Here is a 12,464-nt window from a genome sequence, read left to right as displayed (position 1 = left end):
TGACTGAATCCGCAATTTATATTGCACAATGCTACAACCCACAAGAGTCTTATCCCGTATACAGAGTGTATCACAAGTCAACTGCAAAACTTCAGGAACGGACTCCTCATGTAGAGAGAAGAAAAAAAGTTTACGACAACATGGGTCCGGAAATGCATATAATTACAGAGTAGTAATTGTGTCTGCACGCCACTGAAAAGAATTGGCGACATGAGTCCTTTCTATCGGTGTGTCGGCCTTTCACTGGGAGGACAGCCTTTCTATTGGTGGGTCGACCTTACACTGGGAGGACACCTCTATGATCATCATGACGTCACCTGTGATTACTTCCTGATAAATTTTCCTCTGTCAGTTCTTTTCAGTGGCGTGCAAACACAATTACTACTCTGTAATTATATGCATTTCCGGACCCATGTTGTCGTAAACTTTTTTTCTTCTCTCTGTATGAGGAGTCCGTTCCTGAATTTTTCCTGTTAAGTTGTGATACACTCTGTATAGTCGTTGATGTCCTAAGTACGTTGTTTCATGCGCAGATAACTTGAGCAGCGCTCCGCCACTCGGTCGATTTATCGCGGCAGAAAATACCTTATGGTACAAAATTCATAGGAAAAGCCTTACAGTGAGTACATTCTTGCTCATTAATTGTTGGTCAAATCTCCGATCATGAAGATGAAAGCAGTTCGCTCCTTCGAAACTTCGGTGAACATCTATCGGATTACACGATGTGACATCCCAGAAGGCTTAACAGTAGCTTCTGTTCAGTTACATCGAAAAACATCAGACTTGAGAAAAGTAGGTTGGAAAGAAAATCTATTTCGTTTTTCTGTGCTACTGTGTGCGGGGATGCACGTTTGTTTTTGTGCAAAGCACCAGTTTATTACAGACAGATTTTAACAACTGGAATATTTTAGCTACGGCCTGGACGGACGAAGGTTCGGAATTTGAGTCCCAGTAGGGTCAAGAATTTTCTATTCCCCATGTCATCCAGACCGGCTCTGGGGCCCACCCAGCCTCCTATCCAATGGGTACCGGGGGCTATTTCCCCGGGGGTAAAACGGTTGGAGAGTGAAGCTGACCATTCACCTGCAACTAGTACCGACGTCAAGAGAACGTGGTTCTATACATCAACTCCCCATACGCTTTCAAGGCATAGTACTTAATTAAATAAAGGCAGGGACTTTGCCTTTTTATTCTAATATAAAGCATCATAGAATTCAGAGCTTTCAGAGAGGCTAAACTGAATAAAATCTTAAAAATGGCAGACATTTCAGGAACTATCTTAGTCTACATCAAGATACGTGTGATATAAGATTCTAGCCGCCCCATCTACGTACATAAACAGTTCTCTGATTGGTTCAGGTGCACGAAGAGTAGAGTGGGGACTTCCAGCAGGTGTTCCCCAGAGATGGTATTGCGCCTAAAGAACGTGTTTACAAATACAAACAGGTGTCTGGTTTTAAGAACAAATTTGCGGGCCGGTCTGGAAAGCAGTTCCGGGACAAAGAAAATGTCTTTTTTTTACTTAATGGCAATTTCTTATTTTTAAATGAGAACTGAACGACAAATTATAATCTTGACTGTGGTTCGGTATAGGTGTGAAACTCGGTCTCTGGCATTAAGGGAGGAACACAGACTGAGGGCTTTTGAGAACAGGGTGTTGAGGAGAATATTTTGACCGAGGAGAGATGAAGTGACAGGAGGTTGGAGAAAACTGCATAATGAGGAGCTTCATAACTTGTACTCTTCTCCAAGTAAAATTATAGTGATAAAGTCAAGGAGGGTGAGGTGGGCAGGGCATGTAACACGAATAGGGGAGAAGAGCAATGTATATAGGATATTGGTGGGAAAGCCAGAAGGAAGGAAACCACTGGGAAGACCAAGGCGTAGGTGGGTGGATAATATTAAAATGGATCTTAGAGAGGGGGGATGGGGGTGGTATTGATTTGATTGATCTGGCTCAAGATAGGGACCAGTGGAGGGCTCTTGTAAACACGGTAATGAACCTTCTGGTTCCTTAAAATTCTGGTAAATTCTTTGATAGCTGCAGAATTGGCTGGTCCTCAAGAAGGACTCAACTCCATGAGTAAGTAAGTAAGTAAGTAAGAACTGAACGACAGAGAGGTCACAAAACATATATAGGCTAACATTAAACTTCGACCTAAAATCAGGTCACAGATGAAAGAAACTATAATTTATTCACTTCTGACACCACTGCTTTTAGAACGGCGCCACGCCCGATCGCCCCGCCTGCACTACAGTTCTGCTTATACTGTACTAAAAAACTAAAAAGAAAACTCCGTGGTTTTATTCCGCAAGCGAGCTATACCGACCGAGCGACCGCCGCTTGTCGGCGAAGTTAGTACCAACTTTAGCGTATAGAGGATGTCACGTGGTCAGCGCAACGAAGCCCCACAGCGGTTAATTTGGGTTTTCTGGATCGGAATACTGCACTAGTACCTTGATTATGGCAGGGAACGGATTCTAATAACACTTGCAGCAGCAGGAAACAGCAACCCCGCCACTATATATGACAGCGTGACTGACAGAACACTATTAATGACGCACAATTGCATACACGCTGTAACAACACACTACAGAGTCTCTAAATTAAATTTATTCATTATGAAAACATTTGATGCATGTAAAATACACGATTAACAAGAGGCAAAGATAAAATCAAAGAGATTAATTTGAATTACAAAAATCTGTCAGGTATCGATTATGTATAGACAATAACCGATTTTTTTAAATATTTTCTTATATTCAGATATTAATAGCAGCATGGCATTATGACGGAAACCTATTACACAGTTTTAATTGGCATCCAGAAACTATTAAACAAAACAAAACAAGAAGAACTATAGAATGTATATACATATGTAAATGAACCTAAGTTACAACTTGTAAATAGTTGACGTTCTGATTTATAAAAATGATTATGAAGTCAGTCTGTAATTTCTTTAACAAGGTGTTCAGTTGTCTGGGAGGATGGAAGACTTTTTGTTGTAACAAGGGTAGGGATAGACTGATGGATAATAAACTTCTCTTATCGAAACTTGTAACGCAAGATGTAGTCATGAGATCTGTTAAGATAAGGAACGTAGGTAAACAAGCCTGCGATGACGCAACTGAACCTAACATCCAGATATACGCTTGATAAAATACTGTAATGGAACTTGTTGTGTCTCCCTGTTTGTCGATGCTCCATTACGAGACGTTCCACCACGTGAACGGAACAAGATATTCCACTTTGGTAATTAGACGCTGCTCGATGACCTGAATGGAAGTCGTCATATGACTTTCCCATTCCCAAAAGCAGCTAACGTCATTTTCACGCAGTTTCTAAAGACGCAATGCTTATTCATAAAGGTATCGATCAAGAATTTAAACTAACTTCACACAAGTACAGGGCGTGTCATTTAAAATGCAACCCAAACAACAACTACGTACTGCACTACATAAATGGAACCAGAAGCTGTTCCTCCCATGTAAGTGGACTCTCCAAACTCCATTCGTGACACTCGAGTTGCACAGAGACGCAACGTTAAAGACGATAATTGCTGAATTATGAACTGAATGGATTTGGGAGGAAACAGTCGTGGCCTAATTAAGGAATTATCCCGGCACTCATCTTCATGCTGCATGGCCGGCCGCTTTACACTCTGGAAAGATATCTCAGTGTCCACTGGATTGGAGGTTGGGTTGGTCCCACAGCCTGTCTGAGCACTATGGTGAAGAGTAAAAAGATCTCTTGCCTGCTGCCGGGAATCGAACTCGGGAATCCAGCCTGTAGCCCGTCGTTATACCGACTGATGAGCCCCGGCTCACAAGATTTAATACAAGATAAAAGTAAAGTTGTCCCTGAGTTTAACTAATTAAGCACTGCACCATGAAGGCTTACGGGGGAGTGGATGTATAGATCCACATTTTCTTTGCCTCGTTACTAGCTGAAGGTGAGTTGTCAATTTCACGTCCCGGCCGCTTCATCATCGGGAAAAGAGCTCCCGGTACCCATTGGATAGGAGATTGGGTGGACACCAGAGCCGGTCTGGACGACGTGGAGAAGAGAGAATTCTGACTCTACCGGGAATCGAACTCCGTCCAGCCCATAGCCAGTTGCTGTACCGACTGAGCTATCCCGGCTCTTGGATTTAACACATGTGCTTTCGAAAAGCGTGCCTGCAGCCAAGGAAACATTTTCAGACAATTTTGTGCTTGTGAATAACAGTTTATGGCCTATACTGAAGGTGTAGGGTGGTTGTAGAGCTACTTGGTTTCTGACAGGGGCCTGCGACCACGTGAAGAACTACACTCTGTGATGAACGGCAGAGAGTTGGGCCGTGGTATCGCGAAGTATGGGAACCGCTGCCTATGGGTACAGGACTGGCCTCAAAACAACTCATAACAATAAAGCACATACCTGACTGGGTCGCGGAGCACTTGTTTAGCATGTCCTTCATCTCCATGACGACGGTGCTGTAGGAATAGTAGGGGGCGTACTTGAGAGCTTGGTATGGCTCCTGGTAATCGTCGAGCTTGATGTCAATAACATGGTCCATGAGCAACATACTGCTCGTTGTATCCGTCCCTGGGGGCGGCGGTAGCGTCGACATAGTCGTGGAGACCATAGTTCCTACCCCTGGAGGCACTCCACCCCCACAACGTGTTGATTGGTTATAGTTGTCATCCACTTCCTTGATACTGTAGGAACCCATCGTGGTGCCTTTCTCCGCGGTACCACAGCCGCTGCCGGGAGGAATATGCTGATGGTTGTTAGAGCCTGGAAGTGCAGGCTTTGAGGCCAGCGGGCTAGCGAAACACTTCCTCTGACGATGCCGCGAGACGATCAAGTAAATAGCGACGGCCAGTAGCAAAATGACGGCCATAAGGACGCCGATTATGACGGCCATGTAAGTGTGATCTTCTTCCCTTGCTGTCGAAACTGTAATTCCCAGAAGACGAAGAGATTAGTGATAAAGAGCAAAAGAGACTGGCACAGCACAAGTACTGAGAACAGTGAGGGTGATTACAGCCTGATGTTTCGTGTGTATATGAAGTCGGAAGGCGCAAAAGACAAAGCACAAGGAACTTTTACTTTTTATAACATGTATTAAGAAATAATCTGTTTTTAGCCAACTTTCCTTTTCTTTTTTGAAAATAAAAATAAAACTGGGCTTATTATATCACCTTATTCTGTGCGTGTGCTTGTGTATCCCTCCTCTAACAACTTTTGAATACCTGAACCGATCTTTATGAAACTTGGCATGTATGTCATGCTACCTGAGATCTCAATGTCATACTTTATACATCACTCCCATCAGTAATACCAACACTTCAGCCTCACAAGCTGTTGACGTATTAACTGTAATGTAACTTGAACTCCTTGTGGAACACGTTCCGTGGGATATGAAAATGAAAGATTTTCCCACGGAGATAGATTTTTGGAAACCAAAACGTCGCTCTGGAATCAACAGGCTTTTCCGTTGATACCGATACGCTGTATAAGAGGCCGTTCAGATCAGAATGAGTCAGTCGTGGTTCAGATCAGAATAGAGAGAGATCTGATCAGAATTAAGCAGGAGATTTGTTGTCATTTATTATAATTTCTTGTGGTTATGAGTGATTGTAAAGGAACGATGAAGAAATCCAAGCATCCAATCAAAACCCCGTTATTATTAGTCACGAAAATAAATACGTGACTCTCTACAAACATTCTCGTAATATACGCTTCCCTGGGGGCGATGCATGAACAGTAGTACTGTGTCGTGTCAGTCGGCCACGCACCTGGCAAGTCGCCCTGGCTGGTGGCATGCTTCTTCTCGACGTACACGTCGCTCTGGACCGGGGCGTCCTGAGACGGCGGCGTCTCCGTCGAGAAGTTTCCGTGAGCAACATCTGAAACATAAGGCGATGAACAACTATGAGTTTTAAGAGAGCGTAATTTTGTAAACCAGTTATCTAAGCTCTTCTACAAACCGTTGTCTGGTTTCTGGAACAAAAGCAGAACACTTTTGTGGCTGCAAACATGAACAAACGAAATTACCATCAACAAGGTCAATATAGTAGTAATGATCTAGACTTATATTCAGGTGTACCTTGTTCAAAACTCGGCTGGGATATGTGGAAAACATATTTCATAGATTACCATAGGCTTCTTTTTACAGTGATTTGCTTGTAAACATGTTTTATTTCGTCTTCCCTCCAATTTTGAAATTTATCCTTTTAGAAGAAATTATTATACGTATTGTAGCGTGCATAGCCGTTACTATGCAACGACAGCTAGAAGAAACATGCGTTGCTCGGTAGCGGCAGGGAAACACGACAACAAAATCCGGGTTATCGCTTGGAAACCCACCCATAACAACGATAGGAAAACTGTTGAAAGAGATGTTTTCTGTTGGATCTGCCCCGAGGCTATATAACGAGGACTCCAGGCCGGCTGAGCTGGAATTGAGAAAGTTCACTTGCAGCATATTCGCCGGACAGGAAGGACCTGAGCGCTGGGAGTTGAAGAAACTACTGTTAGAAGTCGTTACTAGGAAACATCTAGTGAAGACACGGAAGGCTGGTGAAGACTTGGTGTTTGCAGCAGTGATATATTATAAAGTGTGGAGATTAGTGGTGGCGCTTCAATTGATGTGTATAAGTGGTCAATAAATCCATTCACCAATCCATACCCCGTCCTAAGTCACCCCGAAATCGTGACAGTGTGTAAAGGAACTGACAGCCGGTTCGGGGAATCCACAATTACGTGTGTGCCAAATCTTACAACTGTTAGAGTGTACGGTTACTCAGACAATCTACATTTGGAGGGGAAAAAGACATGGCTTGCAATCCCCTCCACCAAAATATGGTACGAATTAATGTGAAGCAGATAGAAAAACTGGATCTAAGAGATGTACAAAACTGGAAAGAGAAAAACATGGAAAGGGGCACAACGTGAACATAATTTGCTGGTGCATGAGTCTGGACAGCTTAATAGAACGTAAGTACGGACGATGATAATGAAGTAGAAGAAAGGGAGGGGAAATAGGAGGAAAAGGCGTCAAGTGATTAAAATGCAAAACTAGAACACAGAAGCGTACGGGAGAAGGAATGATGAGAGAGGAGAGAGACTGATATAACGCGAAAAGCAGAAGTGTGCCGTAAAATGATAACGGGCTGTGAATTGGCTTCATAACAGCCTCTGCTCAACTGACAGCGGTTAAGTTATGCAGAAGGATGTAATCTCAGATTTCATCAGCTATGAAAATTAAATAATTAAATTCGTGGTCTTCTGGGTTATGATACGATTAGTTTCGTTTCTTCGGCGTAGAAGAGAAGTATACTCTGAAGATAAGAGATAGCAAGTTCCTCCCAAATATTTTAATGACCTACGAAAGTACAGTGTGTCATAGTCAGAAGACAATCCTATTCCGAATGAGAGTAAATCAGGCTCGTATGTACGTACGACTTTTCACACAGTTCATCGGGAATTCAATGTGTACCATTTCAAGCCACAAATGGGAGAGGAATTTTTTTCAGTGGCTATGATACACTCTTGCTTTACTGAAGCGCTATGTTTGGACCATCTCGCCTGTCTCCATATCTCATCTTCACACATTCACTTGACCAAAATCTGTCCTCATTCACACTCGTTCCACTCCTATTCGCCTTGACTTCCATCGCTAAAAGCCGTCACGATTCACGAGGCTGTCAGTAGGCTTGTTGACACGTCTTTTCGACTTCCTGATCGCTCGCTCAAACTCCTGTTTAGTTGGAAGAAAGGAGGACAAGAATATAGCAGAAGGATGAAGGAAGAAGCGTTTAGAAGCTGCCACTGTGATGTTTGACTTGTCGCTTTTCTGCTGTCCGCGTCTGCGTTTGCTCGTTGTGCTTCTAGCCTGAGATGACGTTACGCAAACATCGCCCGAAATCAAGGCAGACAGCTCATGGTAAATCCAACTGGGGCGGCCCGAACAACGCTCCTTTGTTGCAGAGTTCAAGGGCTTTTCTCAATATTCGTAATTAAGGCTCCATGCAAACAGCGATTAGGTTCTGATGCTTTCATTCATATGGAAGTACACAGTGATTCTGTGTGTCCGGTTCTAATATTGCTGCTGGGAATTTGTACTTACTATGTACACCTCTTGCTTCTGCATTCTGCCCACAGAGTGTAATTGTGGGTTTCGTATGGTTCTCACAGTACACAGTGAAAGCTTCCTTAAACAGCATTAACCGGTGCTTCCTGTGAGGTACGAACTGAATCCTTAAACTTGGCTGAGGAGAAGCTTTCGACTAAGCTGTCGTTGTGGAATGAGATACGTAAGATAGGCATGATCTGCTCGGCAAAGCCTGTACTCACAGAGGACTTGTGTATGGTGCAGAAGGTAGAATTTCCGATAACATGCTACAAGTGAGATACGTATACTTGACGAAAGGCCAAGAATATTCATAAGAGACAAACCCATCTTCTCGCCAGAGGGGATGTTACATAAGGGCTATTACCGTAAGCGTTGAGTTGAAAAAGATATCTGGTTGAGAACCTCTAGGGGCGTGACGCCAAGACGATCTGATTGACGGTAAACCGCCGGTCTCAAAGAAACTATGATTTTGACTTTGACTTTGACTTTCGGTCTCTCAAGTTATGCACTACACTGACTGATACCTTCTTAGCATCGCATCACACAACCTTATGCGGTAAGTGAAGCAAGAATTTTTACAGCGTTTTTTTTATAACGTACATTATGAAGACATATTGCCAATTTAACACAAAGTTTTATCCAACATTCTGCCTTCAAGAATAACTCTGTACACAATAAATTCCGAGGTTTGGAACTTTAATAGTGGCAACACTGCTGCAACGGAACCAAATACTGTCGCTTATACCACACGTTAGTTACATACCTACCTTGCCTCAGAACAAATGGACTCTCCCTTCCCACATCAGCGCATGCGCAGTGACGAGAAGAACAGAGCCTCGTGTTAGCTTGCGGTCTAATATAGTATTGTCACGATGTTTTCGAAACAGGAACAACGGAGTTGGATAAAGCTTGAATATGCCAGAGGCCGTACAGCACGACAGTGTCATCAAGGTCTTCAAGAGGCTTGCGGGGAATATGCATTGCCTTACAGAACAGTGGCAAGGTGGGTAAAAGCCTTCAACGAGGGACCCCAAAATATGGCAGACATGCGTCGGCCAGGTCGTCCTAGTGTCAGTGAAGAAGAAGTTTCCGCGTTACTGGAGAGTGATCGACGCCATACGATTCGTGAGCTGGCCCGAGAGACAGGATTAGCGCATACGGCTGTGCTTCACATTCTGAAGGAACACCTGGGCATGAGAAAATATGCATCACGATGGGTTCCGCATGATTTGACGAAAATGCAGAAATGGCTACAATACGACGCTGCTCGTAACCACTTGGAGCGCTATGAGCGCGAAGGAGAGGCTTTCTTACGTCGTATCATTACGCTGGATGAGATATGGGCCAAATCGTACGAGCCACAAATAAAATGCCAATCGAACGAATGGCGTCATTACGGGTCACCACGAAAATCAAAAGTTCGTCAGAACCCCAGCAATGTGAAAGTTATGGTGATTCTCGTGTACGACTGTGGTAGTGTTATCCTTACGCATACCGTTTCCCGACAGCAGACCGTCAATGCTCAGTATTACTGTTCATTTTTGGAACACAACCTGCGACCAGCTTTGAGAAAGAAGCGGCGACACTTTCTGCAGAACCCACCCATCATTTTGCAGGACAATGCTCGGCCGCATGCAGCGCAAGCTGTGGCTGATTTGTTCGATCGATGGGGCTGGGAAGTGCTGTACCATCCACCATACTCCCCAGACTTAAGCTCTTGTGACTTCGACTTGATTCCTAAGATGAAGGAACCACGTCGTGGCATTCGCTTCAGAACTGTTCCAGAGATTCTCCAGGCAGTAGACCGCTCCATTCGAACTATCAACACAACAGGCGCTGCTAAAGGTATCCTACGACTTCCACTTCGCTGGCAACGGGTTGTGCACAATGCTGGTGACTACACTGAAGGACAGTAAAACTTCGAAACATGCATCTATTTTGTGTCAGTTGTAAATAAATAGTTGCCATTATTAACGTTCCAACCCTCGTATATATTATTCGTAACCAACAGTATGGATTTACTCGTACTTTCGCTGGTTCATTGACAACTCTGTCAGTATTTCCAACGTATATTGTCGGATGGTATGACGATTAAAGACAACGGGTTTGAAGGTGTGCGCAGCATTCATCTGGCTCAGGAGACAGGTCTATCAGCTGAGTCTCGTGATCACGATAATGGCCCTTCGATTTACTATCTGAGCAATTATTAGTTTATTCAGAACGGATATGCTAAATGGAATAAATTCTTGAACATTAATTTGTGGCGCTTAATATTGATATTTACCAACATTATTAGTTCAGACCGATTACAATGGCATCACTGTCAAAGGCATGGACTGTCTTCGCCCCCTAAAACACTGGGATCGTGGGTTCGAATCCCACTCAAGGCATGGAGGTCTCTTTGCATTTATTCTGTTTGTGCCGTTCAGTGTGCAGAGGCCTTGCGGTGGGCTAATCTCCCGTCCAAGGAGTCCTACCGACTGTGTAAAATATTAAGGAAATAAAAAAGCGGCCAAAGTCCAACAAAATGGCGGTACAGTCATAAACAGATAAATGGACAGACAGACAGAAAGATAGATTATTAATTCAGAGCACTTCTCAGTCACATGTTCATTGCACAGTTACTAACAATACGCTTAAAAAAGTTCTGGTAAGAATTATTTCGGGTTGAGAATGCCAAATGTTTACATACTTTCAATGCGCCGATTTCTGCGCACGAGTTACTAATGTACGGTGACTCAAAAGGCAAAATCTTTCGTCCTTAAAGAAGTTACGACAGGAAACATTTCCAAATTCAAGCCATGTTTGTTGACCCGCCTTTTATAACTTCCATCTAAGTTCAGAGTCTCCTGACAAAACTCAGAAGTCAAATCAGAAAACACATAAGAGCTAGAAGCATGTCGCCTTTAAAGTGAAGTCAGCGGCTGGGATTGTATGCTTCCGATGTCTTACCGACTCAAAGAGAATTGAAGCTCTGGATATGACGGTCTCAGAGCGGGTGATTATGAGCAGTACTGTCTCCTGTATGTGACGTCATGCAGTTCTGCAAAGGTTCCATGAAGTTTAGGAGGAACGTACTGCTTCCATCTTCATGCAAATATTATGTTTCTGGACATTATCCATTGTCTTGTCATTATTTAAAAACCGTCCTATTTATTTTTCAAAACATAACGTTTCGGACACTGGTATCTGTCTCCGTCTTCAGGTTAAACCTACTCAGTTGGGCCAAATCAATAGAGCTAGTCCCTATCTCCGGAGACAGAATCCAGTCTCCGAAACGTTGTGTCTTGAAAAATAAATAGGACGGTTTTTAGATAAAGACGAGACAATGGATAATGTCCAGAAACATAATATTTGTACTAATGTACGAGTACCAACGTCACAAACTTTTACATCTTACTCCACATTCAACATCGAAAAAGCTACAAAAACAGCGAGCTAGAAGCCGCTGTTTGCTTTTTGCTTGTCACTTGCTTACCATATCTCCAAACTACGTTCACCCGAAACGTCGGAGAATTGTTATATCTTCATCGTGTGGTGTGTAATTAAGCACAGAGATAATTCATCTTTAATATCAATCTTTCTACTATACTACACGGTGTCACGTCCAAGGGGATTGCAATCTTCATATTCATCTCCGTAAGAACTTTACAGCAGCGCCTTTATTCCGCAGTTTCGGTCTTATCAGGAATCTGAATCTTATTGCAGTAAAACAACGAATTCCTAATCGATTAAATGTTCCTTCCACTGGTCTCCTAGCAGGAACACCGTAACGAGACGCAAATACCTGCCAGCGCACCTAAAAACAATAGCAACGGTAGTAGATTGGGTTACATTCCAGAATAGCATGCCTGAACCGCTGTGCTGTAGTTTGGGAATGCACTGCCCACCATTCCGGTCATAACACTTGCAATTTTCCATACAACATTCACCTAGCACGATAGGAAAAAAAAAACGAAAGAGAACCCTCCTGTACGTACCCAGCCCCACATCCGAACCCAGCAACCATCTCTAATATCAATGGTATTCATGCACCTTTGTTGTTAACAAATTCATGACATACCTCTTTCCCCTGCACAAACTCCCCTTCCTCCCCCGTAGAACATCTAACAGCATATATCCTGCAGAGTGCGCAGTGCACGTCAGTCTCAATTCTTTTCAACTCTTTCGCCGCTATTCACTCATGCTTTCTGCTGCTGCATATTTAACCCCAGAGTGAAGAATGCTGGATATGACATGACGCGCAGTTGCCCCTCCCTCCATCTCAGGTATATATATTACCCACCCACCCCTAATGCCCTGAGGTGCAGATACAGCATCGCGTGGAATCCCTTGTTGCTT

At 43.5% G+C, this 12,464-nt stretch overlaps 1 protein-coding gene across 1 annotated transcript in view; it reads right to left on the bottom strand.

Moving 5' to 3' along the window:
- Positions 1-12,464, bottom strand: part of LOC111874944 (discoidin domain-containing receptor 2) — a gene marked incomplete at its 5' end in the record, with an annotated part of 144,583 nt that overhangs the window by 50,795 nt on the left and 81,324 nt on the right. Inside the window, 2 exon segments of the mRNA XM_023870829.2 lie at positions 4,421-4,942; positions 5,785-5,895. Coding sequence (XP_023726597.2) covers positions 4,421-4,942; positions 5,785-5,895 — 633 coding nt within the window.

Source organism: Cryptotermes secundus, unplaced genomic scaffold (assembly GCF_002891405.2).
Source record: "Cryptotermes secundus unplaced genomic scaffold, Csec_1.0 scaffold661, whole genome shotgun sequence".
Classification (NCBI taxonomy): domain Eukaryota; kingdom Metazoa; phylum Arthropoda; class Insecta; order Blattodea; family Kalotermitidae; genus Cryptotermes; species Cryptotermes secundus.
This window is presented reverse-complemented; position numbering and strand designations above follow the sequence as displayed.